Below are 26,545 nucleotides of genomic sequence, written 5' to 3'. Positions count from 1 at the left end.
CACAACCAAATGGCTTGGATTTGGTCGTTTTTGCGATGGGCGTCCTCGGTTTCCATTATGGCTGAAAACCGGGGATGACCATCTCTAAGGTCGACCATCTCAACATTTAGGTCGACCATCTCTAAGGTCAACCTAAATGTTGAGATTTGGGTGTCCCCGACCGTATTATCGAAACGAAAGATGGATGCCTATCTTGTTTTCATAATACAGGTTTCCCTGCCCCTTCGCGGGGCTGTCCTGCAAGGACGCCCTCATGAAAACTTGGGCACCCTGTTTGATTATGCCCCTCGTGGTGTAGATGAGTAAACTAACAGAGGAGGGGGCCGAGAACCATTCAATTCCCAGCGTGACTCCTTGTGATCTTGGGTATGTCACTTAACCTTCCATTACCTCATGTAATGGTGATTATGTTTTTAAGGGAACCGTTAGGAGAAATGTTCTGTCATGATAAGTAATAATTGGGAAGGGTGTATAATGAGTAATATGCTCCAGGGGTATGAGATACGGATTGTTATATTTATTTATTTTTTGTTTTAATCTTTCTTTTTTTGCGATTTTTATTTATAGTGTTTTTTAAAAGATAGAGTATGCAGACTCCATCCATGTCCAGCATTTCTCCTCTCTTCCCTCCCCTCCATCCATGTCCAGCATTTCTCTTTTCTTCCCTTCCCTCCATCCATGTCCAGCATTTCTCCTCTCTTCCCTCCCCTCCATCCATGTCCAGCATTTCTCCTGACTTCCCTCCCCTCCATCCATGTTGTTTTAATATAGGGGTTCAGAGACCTCAAATCTGACTCCATCTCTAAAGAATACTAGTACTGGGGTAATCAAGAAGTTGTAAAGTTCTAAAAGGAATTGCCACTGAGAGAGACGTTAGGTCTAAGGAAAAGATACCAGCCTTATGACAAACTGGATTTAGATTACAAGTTATACAATGCAGCGAAAGCCTGATACAGCAAAAGCATTTATACTTACAGCCTTTCATCATTAAGTGAAGCCCACAGATCATCATTTGGGATGAGGAGTTTATTTGCCAAGATACAAGTCAAATCAGTGATTGACAAGAGGCATGTACAATCAATTAATTATAGGAATATAATAATCCCAGTTGCAAACAGGTGTTAATTAGTTCCTAATCTTTTATAATTTCTTTTACCAGTTGAAGGTTTTACAAGGGAAAGCAATTAGGTAATTTGTCAATTCTGCTGGTCACATTGGTTTCCCTTGGAGAGAGAGAGTGGCAACCCTTCTCTCTAGCTTAAACCAGGAAATACTCTGATTTTTATAGGTGCCCTCAGAATATGGATATGACGACAATAGATATACCTGATTGGATCTATGCTAATGTCATGGTTACCACTGATTGGCTCATGCTAATGAGTAGCTTCTATCTTGCTAACATGGTTTTGTCTTTAGCTCGCTTGACCACAAATCTTAAGCAAGACCCTGCATTCAGCTACACCTTTCCTTTCTCACACCATGGCAGACCACAATGTCACTCTGTCCTTTGGACCCCCACCCTTGTGGTTCCTGTTGTTTTCTGCAGTGCTCCAACACTGGGAGTTCAAGCAACAGCCACACAGGCCTGTAAGGTTTTCCCTCATTTTAGAGCCTGAACCAAAGTCTAGGCAGGGGACCAAGGCTCATAGCTGTAGCATTTTTTATACAATGTGCATCTCCTTCCTGACTTCCCTCCCCTCCATCCATGTGCATCTCCTTCCTGACTTCCCTCCCCTCCATCCATCCATGCATGTCCAGCGATCTTTTCTCTCCCTTTGCCCTCCCCTGCTCTCCTTTCCAGCGATCTCTTTTCCCCTGCCCTCCTCTCCAATTCCAGCCATCTCTTCTCTCCCCCTGCCCTCCCATCCATGTCCAGCAATTCTCCCTGCCCTCCCTCAGCTCCCTGACAGCCCTCCTCTCCGTTCCCCCCCCCCACCGCACGTTTAACCCTTTTACTTTCAGGCGCAGCGACGGCAGCGAAGAGGACAACACAGATTCTCCCTTCCCTCAAGTGTCCCGCCCTCGCGGAAACAGGAAATGCATCATTGCAGAAGGCGGGACACTGTGTGAGGGAAGGGAGAAGCTGGAGGTGAGCCCGCTGTGTTGTCCTCTTCACTGCCGTCACTGTGCCTGAAAGTAAAAGAGTTAAACGCGCAAGGGGAGGGGGGAGGAACGGATCGGAGGGCTGTCGATCGGGGAGCTGAGGGTGGGAAGGAGCGGAGGGACCGTCCGAGAGCTGCCTGGCTACAGCGCTGCTGCACCAGGCATCCCTGCATTTGGGGGGGGGGGGGGAGCAACAGCCAGGGGAAGGTAATGGTTGGGCTGGGGAGGCTTAGCCTCTGTCCTCCTATCCATGTCCATCAATTCTCTTCTGCCCTGCCCTCCCCCTTCCTCCCTGCCCTCGATGTCCCGCGATTCTCTCTTCCTGACATCATCTCGCCTCCAGCGTTCCCTTCCCCCTCATTGTTCCGCCCTCTGACGTCATTACGTTTTGACGTGAGGGCGGGGCAATGAGTGGGAATGGATGTTACGAACCCAGGCACTCAGACGTAGAATGTTGAAGGTGCAAATTATTATATAGGATAAGAATTGCCATACTGGGTTAGACCAAACGCCCATCAAGCTAACATTCTGTCTCCCACCAGTGGCCAAGCCAGGTCACAAATACCCAGCAGGATCCCAACGGTAGATAATTCCATGCTGGTTTACCTTCAAATAAGCAGTGAATTTCCTCAAGTCTTCCCCATGGGCTGTGAAGACTTCATGTGAATTCCTGGCCAGCCTGGGACAATCTTGACCTTGGAGTCAGAAGTTGAATTATCTGCAGAGCACTGCCCTTGAGCTGCTAGGCTCGTATCAAAGAAGTATTTTGGTTACAAATTTTAATGTCTGTCCCAAACTTGCTCTGGGGAGAACTATTCTGTACACTATTTAAAATTCTGCATAAATCCTGACACACCCTCCTGCTTTCTCTCTCTTCTCCGGCTTGACCCTCCCCTGCAGCATCATTCCCTAGCTTGGATTGAGCCTCTTTCTTTGCTTAGCCTCTTCCCTCCCCCATTTTCAGCCGGTCAAAGCTTAGCTTTCTTTGCTGCCCCCTCTTTGTCTCTCTTACCCCCAAGCTTGGTTGCTCTCTTCCCCCCATCCCACCCCTCCTCTTGTTTACCCCTCGCACACATCCCCAGGCCTTTATGTGCTCTGTTTTCCCCACCATACATCCCTCCATAGGTCCTTCCCCTACCATCCCACCTCATAGGGCATATTCCACACCCCACCCCACCCAAGGGCACACATCCCCAGCTTGTTCTCTGTCTCCCCCCACAGTGATTGTATGACAAAAGGAGGAGGAGAGAAGCTGCATGGCAGCCTATATTCTTTTCCTGTACCACCTGAAGTCTGACTGCTAATTTGAACTGCGTTTCTGTATAGTATCTGGTGTAGTTGAAATCAGTGGTCTGGCCCAGGGCGGCAAAGTGGTCCATTGTGCAGTTGCTGTCCTCCTCTTTCTCTGGTGGAGGGTGGGGGAGGAATTCTTCTAAGTTGCTGCAAATTCCCCAGGAGTAAATTACAAATAACTTCACAAGCTGTTTAATGAGATTAGAATAATCTGTAGACAGGTTTATTCAATAAGGTTATAGAGTACTGAACATCATTGGGTATCCAGTACAAAGCAGGATTTTTCTGGGTGCCAGGCGCATCTGTATCCATTTGTGCTGGACTTCTGGGCACCCAAATGGGAGGTATCTAAAAGTCTTTCCCCCTCTCCCCCCCCCCCCCCCCAACTGGGCTCTGAGCTGAGAGCTGACTGGGCTGACAGAGACACAGTGGTGTGGGCTGGATAGTCCTTGGTGCCTATGAGAGAAGATGAAACAGGCAGCGACCTCCCTTATAGGTGCTGCGTGGGACAGCTATGATATCCCTTACAGCAACGGTCTTCAGAGCATAAGGGAGATAATAGCTGCCCCAGGCTGTGCCTATGAAGGAAGACTTTGCATGTTCAGTCTTTTCTCTCACAGGTACCTTCTGGGGCAGCTGTGCTCTTCCTTATGATCCGAGAACCACCCAGCTCGCAGCACCATGTCTCTGCTGACTTAGACGGCCCCCGGCTCAGATCCCAGTAAATGTGGGGAAGTATGGGAACTCTTAGAAACTGCCTGTATGGATGACCAAAAGTCAGGCGCCATTACAGCAGTGCCCAAAAATCACAGGTGCAGAAACAACGGTGCCCAAACTGCAGTGCTCAAACACCTGAGCCAAAAGTCACACTCCTATTTAGTATGAGGTACACACAGTAATTGAATTAGTATAAGCTAAGAATTCATGGGTAGAAATTCCGCATCATGGCTTCAGCACTGGGGCCAAGTCAGAAGTGTATACAGTATTTTGGGTTTTGTTTATTTTGTTTCTATCCTGGGAAAATGTGTTAATAGATATTTTGCTTTGTAACTCCACTTTATTTTTGGTAGAAACATGAATTTAAATAACAGAAATTGAGTAAAAACTGTAATTCAAGGATTGAAGTGGATGTGAAAACACTAAATGATTACTGAAACTTCACTGTGAGCAAGGATCCAATAACTTTAGTAGTCCTAATAGTCTAATGTGGGGGGCAGGGGTTTAAAATAAAATCCCATCCTTTGTTTCATGATAAAAACTGTTATGCTGTATATAAATACAAACTTTGAAGGTGTGTAAGAATAGATTTTTGAGGGTGGTACATAGACTAGCTCCCACTCTGCCTGTCAGCCCATGTAATGTCCAAGTGGAGGAGTGGGCGTGGCAAAGTGGCATTACCTGATACCTAGTATTTAGGCTTCCCAGGAGCTGCAGAGAAGAACAGAGTTCTCTTTCTCTGTAAGACTTGAGGGCAAGAGTGAGTGTCCTAAAGAGAAAAGTATGCTCCCCTCTAATTTTGATGTGAGTTTCCCATCTGCTGTTCGTTAATATGGCCCAGACTTTAGAGCTAAACTTGGATTTCTGGTGAAATATTGGATATTGGTGCTCACTGCCATGTCTCTTGAGATGGATTATAGCATGAAGGACTCCTGCCCGGTGTTTGTCATTGTAAATTCTCATTGTTGCTGCTGTGCTCACAAGAAGGACTGCACTAACGAGGTAGGTAACAATAGTAAATTTTGTTGTACTGTCAGACATGGGATGGTTTAAATTAATCGAATTAATGCTTCAGTAAAGCAGGAAGTTACTGAAAGGAAGATTTATGGGATTTCGAGGAAGATGTTTCTTTCTTAGGGAGAAATCAAATAAAACTGGTCTGTTTCTATGTTCTATAAGCCTAAAAGAAAATTTACTTGGGTATTTATAATAATTTGAAAAATGAGAAAATTGAGATGTTAGTTCTTTACTTCTGCCAAGAGCAAAAAAGCAGTAAGTTGTGACTTTTAATCAGACAGGTATTTATGCCGATTTTCTGTTGGGCAGAAAGATCGTAATTTAGAATAACCAGATGGAGAGGGAATTCAAAGTTGTAATGAAAATCTAGTTTGGGACAGTGTTGCTTTTTTAATTCTAATTAAAAACATGCTTTTAATTAAACTAGAGATGGCACCCTTCTTCGTGGTGCTTTTTCTAGTGATAGGCTGCTTAATGATATTGTCAAGTTTTCTATAATTTTACCATATGTCTTCTGTTCTGATGGTCAATATTTTACACACTGTGTACTTGGAAAATGGAACATTTGCTGTTTTCTTTCTGTAATTGATAAAATAGCCTAATGATATTTTCTAATATCTGGCATCAGCTCTTAAAGAATCCTTCAGTTTGTGTATTTAATGTACTTAAATACAATTTTTTAACTAATTTATATGAGTAAATTGTCAGAAGTGCAGATTTGGATTGGTACTGTTGCTTTATTTTATTTTAATTTTGTGTCCAGGCAGCTTTCTTTTTTGGGGGAGCTTAGTCAGTACCTGCTTTATGAACTGGGACACCATGAACGTCCTTCAAAATTACATGGGGATTTTCCCCTTACCTTTATAGTCTCTTTCAAATATTAGCTCAATCATTACTAGAAGTTATACTTCCCAGAAGAAGAAAAGTGAACCCAGGTTTGACTTTTTTGTTTGGTGGTTTTGTTTTTTAAAGTTCATTTTACAGATTAAGTGGGTGTCTGTAGGTTGTGATACCTTTTTATAGAACCAACAAAAAAGAGCTTTACCACCATATAGGTACCCTTCTTCAGATGCAAAGTTAAATGGGTAAACAGAAGGCACCAAAAAACCTATTTAACTTATTTTGCACAGGTGGTGGTTTATATATGCTTATTAAAGCCTAAAATCAGAAGCCATAATTATAATAAACTAGCAGTTAGGGCTTTATCAGCTAGTCTGTCATAGTACAGCATACTACCATCATATCTAGCAATGAATTGTATAAAGTTTTCAGACTCTCAAACTTCCACACACATGATGTTGTACATAGTGCTTATAGTCCCTTTCTCCTGTCTGAGCAGTAACTGTTTTTCTTTGGTAGTAGTTTTTGCCTCTTCCTGTTTGAAAACAGCTAGAGTGAAAAGCAAAGCGTGGAAGGTATAAAACTTGTTGAAAAATGAGAGAGACAATTATGATGATGAAAATCAGAAGGGCAAAGTAGAGCTGCTGTTTCTAAACTCTTTTGACATGTTACAGCTTTGAAAATTCAGCTACATTTTATATTGAAATCTTTTTTTTTTTTTTTTTTAATCAAATCATAGCAACAATACGTAACCAAAAAAAATTTCATTTTACACCTACTTTTTCCCAATCCTAGAATGTTACTTTATCATCCCTTCCTCCCCACACACCCCCTACACCCCAATGGTCCTTCACAGAATTTTCAGCTTACATGAGACATTTTTGTTCTTATAAGTTCCCACTGTTCTCTGCCTATTTACCCATGTCTGTAACCCCCCGCCCCCAATGCAGTTACATTTTAGTGTGGAATTGAGAATTTTTTTTCTTTAGTTCTTGCAAAAAATTTAATAGTTGTAAAGTTTAAAAAAAATCTTAAATGTTTTAAATAACCAATGAGAAAAAGATTCTTTGCTTGTCTGACTTATTTTCCGTATTCTTTCGCTATTATGCCCTCCCTGGTCATAACAAAGCAGATTTTCCAATCATAATTTATTTATTCATAGCTGTCCTATAATTTGTTTTGGTATAAAATGATAGCATTTGTTTTTGGTTACAGGCATTTTCCCCCTTTGTTTCTCATCTCTCCTTCCCTAGATTGATTTATGTATTAAAATGTATAAGCCACCTGCCCAAAAAGCTCCAGGCAACTTACAAGTTCACATTCATAATCAAAACTTCACAATGACAAAGTAGACCAAACTATAAAATGCATGCTGGAATAAACAGGTTTTATGTATTTTCCAGGAGGCCAAATAGCCAAGTCTTGAATGTCATACTCTAAGCAGCCACATTCCAAGGTTTTGCAGTATAGCTACAGAAAGCCCCCTTCTGTGTTTCTGCATACTTCAAATCAGCCACCCCTGATGTTTACAACAGAAATCTTGATGACTGAAGCATTTGTTCCAGCTGATCATTGGTTTTATCTGCAATACTTTTTGGGTCATCCAGAAATAATACCTTAAAAACAATTGATAGCACATTAAATCTTATGTGGTAATTTACCGGAAGCCAGTGCAGCATATGTAGTTCTGGCAGAACCAGGACACAACCTTTAAACCCGTGCAGAATCCTAGCTGCCGTATTCTGGACATGCTGCAAACTGCTTATAATAATTCTAGTCGATATGAATTATTATGAACCTATGATTGCCTTCAGACTCCACTGTCGTATACGGCTACAAATTACACCCCCCCCCCCCCCCCCATAAATGAAAAAAAAACCAAACTTAATATAAGTATGGGGTTGCATAGTTGGTTTTTAGTTCAAAATTACCCCAGCACTTTTACCTCAGAATGAATTGGAGCATCCACCTCTGCAATGGGTAATACTGGGGAAGCTCATTCACTCCCTTATCCTGCTAGACCAGTGCAGATGGATTGGTTATGTAGAGGCCAACTGAATTTTGGTTTTGACCTGAAATCCAGGTTCGACCATTCTTCTGTTTCGGCTGAAACTACCCCTACTCCCTTGCAATCACTCTGTCCTCCGCCCCTCCCCCCCCCCCCCCCCCCCCCCCCCACAACTACCCATAGGCCTTCCCTGGGCCTACTTAAGCAGCTCTGATGGTTTAATGGCTGCTTCAAAGCAAGAAGAATCCCCACTTTCTCTGCCCATGCCTGTTGCACAGTCAGAATGGCTGCCATGACTTCCTGTGTCAGCAATTTTAAGGTTTCTCCTTCCTATGCTGGTTCCAATCTCCGGTTGCTCCTGCCTATGCTGGTTCCAATCTCTAAATGGTTGCTGTGAACTCTCATGGCAGTCTCGTGAGGCTGCCACAGGAGGTCACGGCAGCCATTTTGACTGTACAGCAGTCACAGGCAGGAGTGAGTGTGGGGACAGCTCCTACCCTGAAAAGGATACTGGACCACCAGGGCTTTTTAACGTAGGCCCGAGGAGGGTCTATGGGTGGTTGGGGGTAGAAGACTCTGTCAGGAAAGGGGGGGTGACCCATCTTCTGTCAGGGGTGGGGTTGGTCACTACAGTGTCGGCTGAAACTGAGTGGCAAATTACAGCTGCAGATTTGGTTTCATTAGAACATAAGAATATATATACTGGGTCACACCAGTGGTCCATCTAGCCCAGTATCCTGCTTCCAACAGTGGCCAGTCCAGGTCGCAAGTACCTGACAGAAACCCAATTAGTAGCAACATTCTATGCTACCAATCCCAAGGCATGCAGTGACTTCCCCCATGTCCAACTCAATAAACGATGTATTTTTCTTCCAGGAACTTGTCCAAACCTTTTTTAAACTCAGATATGCTAACCGCTGTTACCTCATCCTCCAGCAGCGAGTTCCAGAGCTTAACTAAGTATTGCCATGTAATTTCATTGAGTGTCCTGTGGTCTTTGTACTTTTTGAAAGAGTGAAAAATCAATTCATTTTTAAATGTTCTACACCACCCAGGAGCCCTAACCTCTTTAGCCTTTCCTCATATGGGAGGAGTTCCATCCCCTTTATCATTTTGGTCACTTTTCTGTGAACCTTTTCTAGTTCCACTATATCTTTTTTGAGATATGGCAACCAGAATTGCGCACAGTACTCAACGTGAGGTCGCACCATGGAGCAATACAGAGGCATAGTTGGTCTTATTTTGCATCCCTTTCCTAATAATTCCTAGCATCCTATTTGCTTTTTTGGCTGTTGCTGCACACTAGAAGATTCCAACTGAACCCCCCCCCCCCCCCCCCAAGGTTTCAGTCAAATATAGCAGCCCCACAAGGAAATTTCTGTAAAAGGAAAATTACCGTGTTAAAGATGAAACTGACAGCTGAGGTGAGCAAATTTGATAACCCCGAATGCCAGTCTTCCCAGAAAGACCCTGAATTAGTTTAGCAGGAATCAAAAGAAAGGAAAATGGTAGTTAAGAACAAATTTCACCTTTTCATCCTGCTTACCCAAGCTTTAATCCGTCAGGTTGGAAGGAAGATGAGGCCACCCCTCAAAAATGCTATCCTCCCTGGCCTTGCCATTGATCCCATTGTGCTTAGCAAAAGGCATGCAAAGAGGGCTAAAGTACTGCCCTACAGATGTCTTCTGGCGCAGTAGCCTGAGCCCCCTGCCCAATGGCCTGATGGGGATGAAAAGGTGATACTATCTTCAGAAAAAAGGATAGCACGGGATCTAGAGAGAGTCTGTATGAGAGCTTGCAATTCAGAAATGCACCTGGCTTAACTAGATAGTAACCAGGAAAAACGCATTCAGGGTCAAATCTTACAGTTGCCAGTTTCAATGGCTCAAATGGAGGCCCTGCCAGAACATTCAGGAGCACATTAAAATCCCACTGCAGCACTTAACCAGGTAGAGAAGCTAGATTTCCTGAGGCGCCTCCTCCAACAAAAATCTGGAAATATCCATATACACCACCAATGCCACATTGTTCAGTCATTTCAAGGCAAAATAGGGCTGCCACCTCAACTTAAAGAACTGAGGGCTAAACCATGCTCTTCCACCTTAAAAAAAAAAAAGCCAGAACAGCCACAATGGCTGCTCACCAGTCCCACAAGCCCCACTTCTTATCTTGTAGCTCACACACCAGTATTGTACATGCACAATAGACGTAGACATCTTAACAGGCCTTCCATAGGTAGCGATGACTGAAGCTGAATAGCCTTTTTGCCTCAAACTGACCCTTTCAAGGTCCAGTGTGTAAGCCAGAAGGGATCAATAACTGTACATTGATGCAGAAGCCCTGTCCCTGAGGTAACTGCAGGTGGGTGAGTTTTGCATACTATGGTCTGCAAGTGCAATCCAGGACTACTAATTTGATCATAGAGGGGTGCCTGGCTGTCCTCCTGAGGATATGGCCAGTGAATGGCTGTGGAGGAAAAATGTACAGAAGTGCCCTCTGCAGCCATGTCTGCATTAACACATTGATCTTGTCAGACTGACCTCCTTTCAGTGGCCATGCAACTTGCATACCCTCTGGTAGGTCAGCAACACTTTGATCATCATGTTGGTGTTGAACTGAGGTCCCCCATGAAACTCCAGGGGCTGGAAGGGACTCGGATGATTCTTGGATAGTTCACTACCCAGCCAAGACTCTCTAGAAAGCAAATCATCTTGAGCTTATCTGCTGTGTAATGTTCTGCTGAGTTGGCATAAATCATCCAGTCATCCAGATACGGATGGAGCCCACCTTATAGGAAGGCTGCCACTACCATCATGACCTTGGAAAAAGTCCACTTGAGCCATGGCCTGACCGAATAGAAGCACTCTGTACTGAAAATGCCTGTCCAGAACACAACAATGGAGAAAAGTGCTTGTGTGGCTTTTGATTGCCTTGCAAGTATACTTCTGACAGGTCTAGAGAAGTGAGAACCCCCCATGACCTGACCGCTAAGATTGTGGATTAAGTGGATGATTTTGTGTTGACAGTATGCTTTTGGGGGAAGGGGCCCCTGTTCCAGCCAGTATTGTGCAATAACACACTAAGGGCCTTGTTTACAAAGGCACACGAGTGTTTTTAGTGCATGCTAACCATGACTCCCATAGGAAAATTATGGGCATCTACACGGATAGCGCATGCTAATTTTTAGTGCTTGCTAAAAACGCTATTGTGCATTTGTAAACAGAGCCCTAAGTGATTTATGGTTAATTTTTGTTTTAATTTAGTCATCAACATCCAATACAATATATAAGGTTACAAATACTCAGTGTGTATAGTTTTTTTCCATAGTAAATTGGGCCCAAATAATCTATGGCAAATCTTGGGATGTCGCTACCCTCCTCCCCCTAAACTTTGGTGGAGAGAGCAGTGAGAGAGATCTTACCTGATGGCTTCTAAATTAAGAGAGCTTTTGTTAAACCCTGCTATTTGGAAAGAGTTTTGTTTTTTTAATTTAACAAGGTCGTTTATTGAAATAAGTGCAGCACGAATATTACAATACTAATATTACAATAAGAAGGATATATATTTGATAAATACTAGTAAAAAAAAAGGCCTGTTTCTCACACAAATGAAACGGGCGCTAGCAAGGTTTTCCTCGGAGTGTGTATGTTTCAGAGAGAGAGAGAGTGTGTGTATGTTTCAGAGAGAGAGAGAGAGAGAGAGAGAGAGAGTGTGTGTGTGTGTATGTTTCAGAGAGAGAGAGAGAGTGTGTGTGTGTTTCAGAGAGAGTGTGTGTGTGTGTGTGTCAGAGAGAGTGTGTGTGTGTGTGTGTCAGAGAGAGAGTGTGTGTGTGTGTATGTTTCAGAGAGAGAGTGTGTGTGTGAGAGAGAGCCTCCTATTTTTCAGTTGATAAGTCTGAGAAGCTATATCAGAACATGACTGCAGCCTGATGACATCTGTTCAGTAGTCTTGTAAACCCTGCCATCTGTATTGGGGCGTCAGCGGCGAGTTGTCTTGCAAGATCAGCGCTTGCCCGATGTATTTTGAGCGGCACAGTATTCGGAATGTCAACGGATAGTTGTGGCGCAAGTTGCTGCCTCGCGGCCATTCTCAGTTTGACTTAGCGCTCATTGTCACATATGGGCTTCGAGTTCCATGACCCCCTCCTTCCCTCCCCCCCCTCTCCTCCCCTCTGAGTTCCAGGCCCCCCTTCAGTCCGAGGTCCATGCCTCTCTCCCCTCCCCCTCTCCCTCCCCTCTGAGTTCTAGGCCCCCTTCCCTCTGAGTTCCATGCCCCCCCCCCCCCGTCTTCGGAGTTCCAGACCCCTGCACCTCCCTCCCTCTCTCTCAGTGGCAGCCCGACCTGCGTTGGCCGCCCTCTTCTCGCAGTCCTGCGCCTGCCCCTCGCCTTCCTGCATGCCGGCTGTAATTTAAAAGTTGTTACCTCGTGGTCAAGCGGCAGCAGTGTAAGTCGAACAGGCACGGCGTTTCAGCCTGCCTTCCCTTGTTCTCAGCTGTGCCTCTGGTCCCACCCTCATTTCCTGTTTCCAGAAGGGCGGGACCAGAGGCAGAGCTGAGACACAAGGGAAGGCAGGCTGAAGCGCCATGCCTGCTCCACTTTCACTGCTGCCGGCGTACACCAAAGTAAGAACTTTTAAATTACAACCGGCACGCAGGAAGGCAAGGGGCAGGCGTAGGACTGCGAGAAGAGGGCGGCCAACGCAGGTCGGGCTGCCACTGAGAGAGAGAGGGAGGGAGGGAGGCACAGGGGTCTGGAACTCCGAAGACAGGGGGGCATGGAACTCAGGAGGGAGGGAGGGGGGCGGGCCTGGAACTCGGAGGAGAGGGAGGGCCTGGAATTCGGAGGACAGGGGGGGGGGGGGCGATTCTCCGTCGATTGAATCCTCACCTCCAACGTTCTTTTGGTGGCTAGTACTGGTTTCCCTTTCCTCTCATTGATCCGCCCTCTGACATCATCACGTTCCGATGTGAGGGCAGACCAATGGGAATTGTGTTATGAACCCAGGCATCCAGACGTAGAACGTTGGAGGTGCAAATTATTATATAGGATATTGATATGTGAATATCGATATATTTATCAAATTTATATCCTGCTTATCCAGCTCATCTAAGCAGGTTACAACTAATACTCATAAAACCAAAAAACGCAACATACAGCAATACAAAAAAACATATAACATATAATAAGTCTATTATGTAAAAGGAAACCCTACATGTGGCTTGCTTAGACACTTTTTAATAAAATGCCTCATGAAACAAATAATGGCTCAAGGAAGGATATTTGAAATGTGGCATAGTGAGTTGCCATTCTATTCCAAATGTGCAAAAATAAGAATAAATGAAACAAAAAATAGGAGATCTAGGAATAAGAGCAAGAAACCGACAAGGTAGGATTGAGAGAACCATGCTAGTAATACTGATTTTGGATTTGGCATATTTACAAATTTTAACTCAAGGTGAGTAACATTTCAGGTACAATAATTATTTCCTTCCCCTCAAAAGGTTTGTAATCTAAGGCTAGATTTACTATAAGGGCTAGTGTGTTATAATGCATTAACATGTTTACCACAGGTACGATTTTATGCAGTGGGGCCGATTTACTATTCACACATTAATTGTGTTAGACTAGATTTACTGTCATGTGCTACCGTGTTCTAATCTTTTACGTGAAGCAGTACTACTACTACTACTACTTAACATTTCTAGAGCGCTACTAGGGTTACGCAGCGCTGTACAAAATAAACAAAGAAGGACGGTCCCTGCTCAAATGAGCTTACAATCTAGAGAACAAAATGTCAAGTTGGGCAGTCTAGATTTCCTGGGTAGAGGTGTAGAGGTTAGGTGCCGAAGGCGACATTGAAGAGGTGGGCTTTAAGCAGAGATTTGAAGATGGGGAGGATGACATGACTTGCCCAAGGTTATAAAGAAAATCAGTGGAAGAAAGAGTTTAACCTTTGCTTCCTTTGGTCTCAGCCTGGCGTTCTAGCCACTTGGGGATAACTCCACTCTGTGCAGTGATGGCACTGGTGGCATTCATGAATCAGAAAGTACTTTCCACTAAGATTTAATGGGTGTGTTGGAATCAAAGCAGGATTCTTTATCCTTTTATGACATGGAAGCAAAGCATCGGACTTTCCACAGTCTACTCTATCATGACTAATAGCAGTTCAGAGCAATGGAATTGTCACAGATGTTCTGAAAAGAGTAGATGGCAGGCTGCAAATGTGCTGCATCTAGATAACATAACTTTGTAGTTGACAACCTTGACCTGCTGAGACAGAAATTTTGTAGAACCCAACATGTAACTTTCTTAAATGCTACCCTGCAAATTTTAGCCTACTCCCTCCTGTTAACTGTTGAAATGGCTATAGTGTATTTAGAGGAACATTGTATTTATACAAGTGACTTCATCCAGTATGCCAGTATGGTGACACTTAACTCTTGAGAGTCCTTTATATGGCTTCCGTACATCAAACATTTTTAAAATCATAACATTGAACTGTAACTTAAATGTTATTTTTAGAGAAGATCATGTTGCAGGGTGATTGTGAGATTAACTAGATGAAAAAAAGCTGGATCCTAATAATAAGGGGGTAATATAGCTTGGCACCCCGTTAGGAATCCCAGTTCTTCATGAGGAGTACCTATTTTATAATGGCATCTGGGTGCCCAGATGCTGTTCTAGAACACTGTCATAAGATGTGGAAGATTTGAAATTGAGGAAACAACAATTGGGGAGCATGTACACAGATTGTGGATATATAGAAATGTGCCCACACAAGGTTTATGTGAATGGGTGGTGAAGTGAAGGGTGTGACTGGGCAAGTTCCGGAACTTACACAGCATAAGTGGTTTTATGTGATATATGTATTGTAATAAAAGAAATTAAATATTTTAAAGGAAGAACCTTTTTTGTGATATAGTTTCGGGATCTGTTCTTCTAGTTTAAATATTTATCCCCAGTAATATATATAAGTTAAGTACACCCACTGGCATCGATTTAGGCCTGCCATTGACCTGGTATACTTAAGCACAACATGCAGTGTGCATAATCTATAGAGCTCTGTAAATTCCATGGGTAAGTGGGAGTCATGCTCATGTCCCACCATGCTCCACCCTCCTGCATGCCCCTGTGCAGTTATATGCTAAAGAACTTGCATGCACATCACTATTCTGTGCACTTTATACACAGTTCCAGAATTGCCTTTCATGTATTTACTTTGAGTGGTTTGCCATTATCTGCATTTTCTAGTATTTTGCAGTATTATATAGTGTTTCCGCTGCTAAAAACATTTTATCTTTCCTGCTTTTCATTAAAAGGGAATGATAGGACCAATTACCATAGAATTTTTTTCAACTCTAGCATTTAGTTTTAAAAGGAAAAAGTCAACTTTGAATCATCCTATTGATGTGGCTCTTTCACATTACAGTGCACAGCACTATTTGATATCTGAGCCTGACTTTTGCTTCCACAAGATGCTACAGAGGCAGTGTTAACAGCACCAGGGACACGTGGTTTTGCATCTTGTTATTGCACTACAGGAACAGCTACAGGCTGGACTAAATTTTAGGCTTACCCATTCTGGAGATAGACATAGGGGCATATTTTCAAAGCACTTTGGGAGGCTAAGTTCCATAGGTTTCTATGGAACTTTGGGAGGCTAAGTGCTTTGAAAATATGCCTCCTTGTCTATGGTCCTGGATGAAAACTGCCACAGCAATCACTGAGCTAAATATTGGAGGGGAGAGGGAAGGAAGAGTGAAAATAATGAAATCCCCAAAGTAAAGTAAAACTTATGGTGCCATAACACAATAGAAACTGGTTTTAGTTCAGCTACTGTAATTAGTAATCCTTAACTCATGAGGAAGCTGCTAAGTGTGAAACATTTGCATTGCCTTTTTAGTAATGAAATTGGTACATATACTGGACAGAAAGTAAATGTGTGCTGTGTATTGGTTAGAGCACAGAACTGCAAACCTGAACTCCTGTTCACTGCTTGCTGTACGGGCCCCTTTTACCAAGCAGTGGTAAAAGGGGCTCTTCAGTTGATTTGCTACTCGCTGAGGCCCCTTTTACTGTAGCATGTAAAAGAGTAAAAGAAAGGAAATGGCTATTTAGGAGGTGGTAAGGGCTCCTGAGCTTAACCCAGTGGTAACTGGGTAGCATATGATGCTGGCTGATTAGTGCCAGGCAGGGGCGTAGCCAGACCTCGGCGGGAGGGGGGCCAGAGCCCTAGGTGGGGGTCACTATTTAGCCGCCCCCCCCCTCGCCCGTGCCACCCCCGCATCAGATACCTTGTTTGCTGGCAGGGTTCCCCAATCCCCGCCAGCTGAAGTCTTCTTTAGCGCCGGTCGAGTCCGGCGCCTTTGTTGTGGGATCATCTGTTTCTGACGCCTTACGTCCTGCACGGGGCTACATGTACGGTGCAGGGCGTAAGGCGTCAGAAACAGATGATCAGACAACGAAGGCGCCGGAGTCAACCGGCGCTGAAGAAAATGCTTCGGCTGCTGGGGATTGGGGACCCCTTCCAGCAAACAAGGTACGTGATGCGGGGGGCGGACTGCGATGGCGGGTCAAATGTAGAGGGGGCCAGGATGTAATCTGTGGGGGCCCATGCCCCCGTGGCCCCACGTAGCTAGGCCCCTGGCGCCAGGTAAGCCTGCAGCACAAAAAAAATATTTTCTGTCACGCCAGAAATGGTGCATGCTGAGGCAGCATTACTGCCAGTTTTCAGTAGGCCGGTGATAGTGCCAGATTGGCACAGCTAGTGCCGTGGTAGCTCTATCATGGCATTGTAAAATGGCCCCTGTGTATAATATGGAGAAAATTACACAGCTACAATTAGAATTTGAGCCCTTGAAAGATATTTGCAACTATGCAGATTATGAAAAATAATAAATATTCATAGAAAGTATGAGGTTTCTGGTGGATTTGGGAGGGGTTGTGTTAATGCATTCATTTTGTTTTGTGGGTAGACTTATATGCTATTTCCATTTCTTTGATCTGTGTGATTCAGGGAGTGAAGCCAGCCAGCTTTGACAAAGTCGCCATTCCTGAGGTGAAAGAAATTATTGAAGGATGTATCCGACAAAACAAAGATGAAAGGTAAGCACTATCTGGACTCTAAATTTTATGTATTTTATTTACCTGTTTATTTCTTACCTACTTATACAATCCATGCACAAGGCAAGCTTATTTATTGAAAAGATTTATCTCACATTTCACAAATCTAGGTGGATCACAGTATTACATGATTCAAAAACATATAATAAAATTATAGGTAAATACAATGTAAAACTAGATACAAGTACCATAATACAAACAAAAACACACAGAGTAAGTTTCATAAAAATGCTTGTCACAATACAAAACACATGTAACCCAGTTTACAAACATGCCAAACAAATACAAAGAATAGAACCACTTTCTGCATCCATACATTTCAGCAAAAGTCATCAGTTCAATTACATAGTAGATGACGGCAGAAAAAGACCTGCATGGTCCATCCAGTCTGCCCAACAAGATAAACTCGTATGTGCTACTTTTTCTGTAGCACAAGTTAATATTTTTCTAAAATAATACATATATAATCGACTTGTTTTCAGAGCTCCTATAGAAGTTTGTTCCAAAAGCTATACATCAAAAAGATGTTTCTTGGTACAGTTAGTGGTTATGTATTTGGGTGGGGTAGGTAAAGATATGGGAGAGGCTTGAAGGAATGACCAGGAGTTGTGTGAATATACCAGGTGAGGCAAGGAAAAGTAACCCCTTAGAGGTTTTTTTGCCATTTTCTCACCAACCTCTTTGAATTTCAACATGAAATTTTACTTACTCATAATACTTACATATTACTGTTAAAGGCATTTTAATTATCCTAAGCTATGTTGATGTTACTGACACTTTAGCATTACTACCTAACAATTTTTTTCATGTTAAAAATGTTTGATCTAAAACATAGTAAAATAACGTCATTCAAGCCATACAGTTAACAATGTGTCAGAATTTCACAGTCACTGTGAATGTTGTGTGTCCACTCCCAGCTTTAACACGGGAAGTTCTTAACAGCCTTGTCAATAGGCCTCTATGGCAGGCTGTCCAAGATTATCTGTAGCATTAAGTGTGGTGATTTTTTTGTGGCTTTGGATGGAACTTGTGAAAGGCCTCCAACATTGCACCCCAGACAAAAGTCCACCTCACTGTGACATCATTAATAGGTACCCTGGGTTTTTTTTCCAGATAATGATAGTTTTACAGTATAAACATTTTTGAACATGTGAAAAATGCTGAGTGGTCATTCTAAAAAGTCTGCAATTTCACCTAATGATAATCACATTCCACGCTTCATATACATGTAGATAGTAACAACAAATAAAGCTGTAAAATTTCACATTGAAATTCTAAGCAGTTGCTGGGAAAACAGCAATGAGGGGGAAAATACCTAGGGGGTTGCTTTTCTTTTTGCCTCACCCTACATTGGCATTTGTGATGATGGGATATCAGAGAAGTCACCTAGGATTGGGAGAGAGGGGGGGAGATAGGAAGAGGAGGTACTCTCCAGCACTGGATCTTGTTCCCCCATCACGTCTTATTTTAACCCCTCCTCCTCTTGGCCCTTTTTTGCCATCACTGATTATTTATCCCTAGCTTTTTTCAGATTTTTCAGGTCGCACCTGCTTCTCCAGTTTTCTCTCCTACCCCTCTTGTTTGCTTTGGTTCCCGTCACCTCTACATCTTTACTAATCCTTTCCTTGATTCTGCTAACCTTCATTTTTCTCGTCCTCAGCCTCCCTGTCTTATAATTCCCTAGCATATAGCCCAGTGGTTTCCAAACCTGGTCCTGGAGGCACCCCAGCCAGTCAGGTTTTCAGGATATCCACAACGAATATTCATGAGAGAGATCTGCATGCATTGCCTCCATTGCATGCAAATTTCTCTCATGAATATTTATTATGGATATCCCAAAAACCTGACTGGCTGGGATGCCTCCAGGACATGGTTTGGGAACCACTGATATAGCCCCTTCATATCTTGCCTGTACCTTCACAGTCTGATCCTACCCCACAGCACTGACCAATCTTAGACTTTGCTGGCACTGCAAGCAATTTCAAAACTCATGATCTGTTACTTTTTACATTTCAGCTTTGATATACCACTAATTAAGAATATCTTAGCGGTATACAGTCATAAAGGGGGTAACCAATAAACAAGTAGGGAAAGATAGAAAAATAGGTCTAAATTATAGAAGAATATATTGCAGACTTACCAAGTAGGAAATGCTGGTTCATGAGCTTTGAACTTGCTTATGGCACAGATGAAAAAGATCAGTTGGCAGCTGGGATGGGTTCTTTAGGTCATTTATGGTCTGTTGTGCAGTTTGTGTGACTGCTGGAAGAATGCTGTGTGGCCTTATATACATGCAAGTTAGTGGAAACCATTGGTAGTGGAAACCACTGGTTTTAATCTGTTATGATTTCTAAGATGATAAGCTCTTGTGAATAAAGGCAGTCTCACTCTGTTCTCTTTTTCCTCCACTTCACCAGCATTATTTTTCCACATAAAGATCTTTTCCCATTTATATGTTGGTAGGTCTCTTTATTCACTTGATAAAAATGACTACATTTACTTCTCCGAGGACAAGCAGGCTGCTTGTTCTCACATGTGGGTCGACGTCTGCGTCAGCCCAGGAATCTGCATTTTGCAAGCAAAATATAAACAAAGTTTTGCCAGAGTCTTCTGGCGCGCGTGCACCACACATGTGCGGACAACTTCCCGCCCATTCTGTGAGTATGCCTCCTCAGTTTTTTGTCCGTGACGAGGTAACAGGAATTTTCTTGTTCTCGTTTTGGCCCAGGAACAGTCTGACTGACATTTTTCGCTTCCTATTTTAGCGTCATTTCTAAAAAATAAAAAAAAAATTATCCCCGTAGTTCTCTTTTAGTTTTTTTCCCCCTTTTCTTTCTTTTCGACGTGGCCGGGGTTTTTCCCCTTTTTGTTTTGTGCCCTTTTTTTTTAACAGGCACAATTGCGTCTTTTGATTTTGCCAAAGCTGTTTTTCCTTCCTTGTCATCAAAGACACCCAAAGGCTTCAAACGTTGTACTCTGTGCAACCGGACCATCTCAGGTACCGATATCCATGCCTGGTGTATCCAGTGCCTTAGGGCCCGACCATAGTCCAGCCGCTTGCAGTCTGTGTCTTCATATGAAGAAACAGACCCAAGCGTCGAGAGAAGCTTTTTGGGGCTTGGTCCGGTCCTTCGACGTTGACATCGACATTGGTACGGAGGTCAGTGGCGTCGACATCGAAAGGAGCATCGACGTCGGGAAGAGAGGTAATGGCTGCTGAGAGACCAACTCGCGCTGGGAGCAGTGAGGCGTCGAGCAGGTCTCCACCTGTCTTGAGACCTCCTGTTATGCAGGTCCCCTGGGACCGACCGTCAGACCCGGCCCCGAGGAGATGTGAGGATTCCACGTCGTCCTCATCGGTACCAAGGAGTCTCGACGGGCGTCGAGTGAAGGCGAAGAAGCACCGTCATCGTTCTCCTTTGACACACGGTACCAAGAGCTCTGGGGCATCGAGACAGTCGGCACCTGAGAAGCATCGGTGCCAAAAGGATCGCTCCCCCTCGATACAGGAGGTGCCGATGCGTCGGTCTCGAAGCAGCCCAGTTCCTGCTCCCGAGCCTCCACGGATTCTGACACCGCCTGTTGCATCGACCCTGAAGCCTTCTCCGATGGCGGCTCTCGACGAGCGCATCCGGGCCTTGTTTGCAGAACTTCTGGAAGGATTGCTGCACCAGTCAGCTTTGGTGTTGGGGATGCTTGCGCCTTCTGTACTGTCTGCTACGGCGGTGTCTGGCCCTTCACCTGTGGTGAGGTCCCCGACCGTGGTGCCACCTGCGGCATTGGCGTTGGCTGCCACCCAGGTCGACTCCCCTTCGACGGCAGTGGAGGGAGCTTCGCCGCAGTCGGACCAGGCGTCGGCCTCTCGACATCGCCATAGAGGACATCATTCCTCGGCGTCGAGGCAGGTTCAGTGTCGAAGCACCTTAACACAGGCTTTATCCGATACTGAGCAGGAGCGCTTGTGAGAGTCAGAGGAAGATCACAGGTACTTTTCTTCTGATGAGTCCTTTGGGATTCTCTCTGATCCTTCCCCTCTGCCAGAAAGGAGACTATCTCCACCGGAGAGTCTGTCCTTTTCCTCTTTTGTCCGAGAAATGCCTACGACTATTCCCTTCCCTGTGGAGGTTGAGGATGAGCCCAGGGCTGAGATGCTCGAGCTCCTGGATTATTATTCTCCACCTAAAGAGGCTGTGACAGTTCCTCTGCATTAGGTACTGAAGGAAGTCCTTATGCGAAACTGGTCGGCCCCTCTATCTGGCCCTGTGATCCCGAAGAAAGCTGAATTCCAGTATCGGATCCATGGTGAACCTGGATTGATGAGGCCCCAGTTACCCCACAATTCCATAGTGGTGGGCTCCGCCCTAAAGAGAGCCTGGAGTACTAGAGACTTTGCTTCGGCGTCCCCAAGTAGAGAAGCTAGAACTCTTGATTCATTTGGGAGGAAGACGTATCAGGCCGCTATGCTTGCCGCCAAAATTCAGTCTTACCAGCTCTTCACGAGCGTACACTTGCGGGACTTGATTGGCAACTGTCGAGCTTGGTTAATGCACTCCCTACGAAGCTGGCCGAGCCTTTTTGCCAGGTGGTCAGGCAGTAAAAGGCATGTCAAAAATTCCTGGCCAGGGATACGTTTGACACTTTTGATGTAACATCCAGGGTTTGCTGCTCAGGGTAGAGGAGTGTGGTAGCCGTGTTAGTCCACTCTTGAGGTTATCAATAGAAATCAAACAGGGTATAGTGATGCGCAGACTCTCATGGCTGTGTGTCTGACCTGGATCATTTGGTCCAGCAGCGAATGGCGGATGTTCCTTGCGGGGGGGGGGGGGGGGGGACAACCTTTTTCGTGAAAACGTAGAGGATCTTGTTGATCAGATCAAGAAGCATATTGATGCTATGGATTCTCACTGCCACCGGGCGCCTTCTGCTACTTCCTCCTCATCTAGGAGGTATTTTGGGGGGGGGGGGGGGGGAGAGGAGTGCTCCCTATTCCTATGCTAGGCGTAGGTACACTCCTGCTTCTCAGCAGCCTGCCCTGGCTCAGCCCCAGCGCGCTTGTTCTTGTCAGCAGCGTGCGTCTAAGGCCCATACTGCTCCCCAGCAAAAGCAAGGGACGGGCTTTTGACTGGCTCCAGTTAAGCATAGCCTTAATAAAAGTGTCCGTACCGGACGACTTACCGATTGGAGGGAGGATGGATTCCCTGGGCACCCTTCTTCCCATGATTCAAGAAAACGATTGGCTATGCTCTCTGGACTTAAAGGATGCTTATACACACATCTCAGTATTCCCAGCTCACAGGAAGTATCTTCGATTTCGGCTGGGAACTCAGCACTTTCAGTACTGTTTACTGCCCTTTAGTCTGGTGTCTGCGCCCAGAGTGTTCAAGAAGTGCCTAGTGGTAGTCGCAGCATCTCTACACAGATTGGGAGTGCTTGTGTTCCCTTATCTCGACAATTGGCTGGTGAAGAGCACCTCGGAAGCAGGCGCTCTACAGTCCATGCGAATGACTATTCAGGTGTTAGAACTACTGGGGTTCATAATTACTCCAAGTCCCAACTCACCCCAGTTCAAAAGTTGGAATTCATTGGGGCTCTGTTGAACACAAAGACAGCTCGAGCTTATCTTTCCGAGACAAGGGCAGACAACCTCCTGTCCCTGGTGTCCATAGTTCGAGCATCTCAACAGATCACGGCTCGGCAGATGTTGAGACTTCTGGGACACATGGCCTCCACAATTCATGTGACTCCCATGGCACGCCTACACATGAGATCAGGTCAATGGACCCTAGCTTCCCAGTGGTATCAAGCTGCGGGGAGTATAGAGGATGTAATCCAACTGACCACGACTTCCGGAATTCTCTGCAGTGGTGGACGATTCGATCCAATTTGACCTTAGGACGTCCATTCCAAATTCCTCAGCCATGAAAAGTGCTGACGACGGATGCATCTCTCCTGGGGTGGGGAGCTCGTGTAGATGGGCTTTTCACACTCAGGAAGCCTGGTCCTTTCAGGAAAAAGGTCTTCAGATCAATCTCCTGGAATTGCAAGTGATCTGGAACACTCTAAAGGCTTTCAGAGACCGGCTGGCCAACCAAATCATATTGATTCAGACAGACAATCAGGTTGCCATGTATTACACCAACAAGCAGGGGGCAGCGGATCTTGTCCTCTGTGTCAGGAAGCCGTCTAGATGTGGCTTTGGGCATGCCGTCATGGCATGTTTCTCCAAGCCACTTTTGTGGCAGGCGTAAACAACAGTCTGGCTGACAGGCTGAGCAGGATAATGCAACCTCACGAGTGGTCACTGAACATGAATGTCGCCTGCAAGATCTTCTGAGCATGGGGCACCCCCTCGGTGGATCTTTTTATTTATTTATTTATTTATTTATTGCATTTGTATCCCACATTTTCCCACCTATTTGCAGGCTCAATGTGGCTTACAGAGTTTTGTTATGACATAGTCATTCCAGGATATCAGATACAATTGATAATGTACAGAGATTAAATAAGGGACGAGAGAAGGAAGGTGTTAGGCAGGATAGTATAGAAGGTGGACTTTAATAACTGGATGGGTTGGTGAGGTAGTTTTGTAAGGCTATGGGTTATCTTTGTAGGCCTTGTTGAAGAGATTTGTCTTCAGAGATTTGCGAAAGTTAGTTATTTCGTCAATAGTTTTCAGGGCTGTAGGTAATGCATTCCACAACTGCGTGCTCATGTAAGAGAAGGTGGTGGCATGTATCAGCTTGTATTTTAGTCCTTTACAGCTGGGGAAGTGCAGATTGAGAAATTTTTGCCACTCAGGTCAATCACAAGGCCCCTCAGTTCTGTTCCAGGCTTCAGGCCCATGACAGACTAGCGTCAGATGCCTTTCTTCTGCATTGAGGAACAGACATCCTCTATGCGTATCCTCCCATACCTCTAGTAGGGAAGACTTTGCTGAAACTCAAGCAAGACTGCGGAACCATGATTCTGATTGCTCCCTTCTGGCCGCATCAGATTTGGTTCCCTCTTCTTCTGGAGTTGTCCTCCGAGGAACCGTGGAGATTGGAGTGTTTTCCAGCCCTCATCACCCAGAACGAGGGGTCGCTTCTGCATGCCAACCTCCAGTCTCTGGCTCTCACGGCCTGGATATTGAAAGAATTCGCCTCCTTGGGTCTTTCAGAGGGTGTCTCTCGAGTCTTGCTTCTAGGAAAGATTCCACGAAGAAGTGTTACTCTTTCAAATGGAGGAGGTTTACCGTCTGATGTGACAGCAAGGCCCTAGATCCTCTTTCTTGTCCTACACAGACCCTGCTTGAATACCTTCTACACTTGTCAGAGTCTGGTCTCAAGACAACTCTGTAAGGGTTCACCTCAGTGCAGTTAGTGCTTATCATTGTCGTGTAGAGGGTAAGCCTATCTCTGGACATCCTTTAGTTGTTCGCTTCATGAGAGGTTTGCTTTTTTCAAAGCCCCTGGTCAAACCTCCACCGGTGTCATGGGATCTCAATGTCATTCTCACCCAGCTGATGAGAGCTCCTTTTGAGCCACTGAATTCCTGCCATCTGAAGTACTTGACCTGGAAGGTCGTTTTTTTGGTGGCTGTTACTTCAGCTCGTAGAGTCAGTGAGCTTCAGGCCCTGGTAGTGCATGCACCTTATATCAAGTTCCATCACAACAGAGTAGTCCTCCGCACTCATCCTAAGTTCCTGCCGAAGGTGGTGTCAGGGTTCCATCTGAGCCAGTCAGTCGTCATGCCAGCATTCTTTCCCCGTCCTCATACCCGCCCTGGCGAAATCAGTTTGCATACCTTGGACTGCAAGAGAGCATTGGCCTTTTACGTGGAGCGGACAAAGCCCTTCAGACAGTCCGCCCAGTTGTTTGTTTCTTTCGATCCCAACAGGAGGGGAGTCGCAATCGGAAAACGCATAATCTCCAGTTGGCTAGCAGATTGCATTTCCTTCACTTATGCCCAAGCTGGGCTGACTCTAGAGGGCCATGTTAATGTTAGAGCCATGGCTGCGTCAGTGGCTCACTTAAAGTCATCTTCTATTGAAGAGATTTGCAAGGCTGCAACATGGTTATCAGTCCACACATTCGCATCTCACTACTGCCTTCAGCAGGATACCCGACACGATGGTTTGGGCAGTCAGTGCTGCAGAATCTGTTCGGGGTTTAGAATCCAATTTCACCCCCTAGACCCATTTTTGTCCTGTTCCATGCTGCACTCTGTTGTTTATGGTTTCAGGTCAATCTATGTTATGTCCTCACTGTTGCGAGGCCCAATTGACCAATGTTCATTGTTTTGAGTGAGCCTGGTTGCTAGGGATACTCCACATGTGAAAACAAGCAGCCTGCTTTTCCTCAGAGAAAGCGAAGATACTTACCTGTAGCAGGTATTCTCCGAGGACAGCAAGCTGATTGTTCTCACAAACCCGCCCACCTCTTTGGAGTTGTTGTTATTTGTTTTTATGCTTTTTGATTAAATTGAGGAGGCACGCGATGAGCGGGAAGTCGTCCGCTTATGCACTGTGCACGCTGCACGCGCGCCAGAAGACTCTGGCAAAACTTTGTTTATATTTTGCTTGCAAAATGCCGATTCCTGGGCCGACACGGACGTCGACCCACGTGTGAGAACAAATCAGCCTGCTGTCCTCGGAGAATACCTGCTACAGGTAAGTATCTTCGCTTTACAGCAGTTACATCCTACCAGCAGGATGATGTTTTTATACCGCGGAGCAATTCCTCTGCTGACCAAACTGAGGTGAATTGTGTTAGAAGAATGAAAATTTCTTGTCAAAATGCCTTTGGGTGCACATGAAGAGGAATGGCCAACAGGAAAGAGGAGGTGATTGTGCCTCTCTGTAAGTGTCTCTCTGAGACCCCATTTTAGAGAGCTGTGCACAAGTCTAGAGACTGCACCTTCAAAAAGATATAAACAAGATGGAATCAGTCCAGATGGTTGCTACTAAAGTGGTTGGTGGAATTCATTATAAAGCATATGGGGATAGACAAGGCCTCAATATGTCTACTTTGGAAGAAAGGCAAGAGAGGGAAGATAGAATAGAGATATTTAAATACCTCAGTGGCATAAATGCATGGGAGGTGAGTCTTTCAACTCTTTCAAATCTCCATGGTTTACCGATGAATTATTATCCTTGAAAAGACAAAGTCGCTGTTTGGAACAAAAATGGAGAAAGAATAAAAGTGAAAATATTAGAACTGAATGGAGATTGAAATTATTATAACTCTAGAGTGAGTCCAAAAAAGATTATTATTTATCTTTTATAGGCTTCGATAAATTTAATCTTAAGAAACTATTTAATTTTGTTAATACTAATCTGACACCTTTGAAATTTACAATAACTTCCCAACCAACTGAAGAATTAGTGAATTGTTTTGCAACTAAAGTAAATAAAATTTATTATTCATTTGATATATACTCTCATTGTAATCTGTTGAAACCCAA

The 26,545-nt window shown here is 44.6% G+C and overlaps 1 protein-coding gene across 1 annotated transcript in view; it reads left to right on the top strand.

The window, feature by feature from the left end:
- WNK1 (WNK lysine deficient protein kinase 1) overlaps window positions 1–26,545 on the top strand; it is a 515,889-nt gene that overhangs the window by 202,397 nt on the left and 286,947 nt on the right. Inside the window, 1 exon segment of the mRNA XM_030214920.1 lies at window positions 16,995–17,083. Within this exon segment, the coding sequence (XP_030070780.1) occupies window positions 16,995–17,083 (89 nt within the window).

This window comes from Microcaecilia unicolor, chromosome 9, assembly GCF_901765095.1.
Source record: "Microcaecilia unicolor chromosome 9, aMicUni1.1, whole genome shotgun sequence".
NCBI classification, from domain to species: domain Eukaryota; kingdom Metazoa; phylum Chordata; class Amphibia; order Gymnophiona; family Siphonopidae; genus Microcaecilia; species Microcaecilia unicolor.
This window is presented reverse-complemented; position numbering and strand designations above follow the sequence as displayed.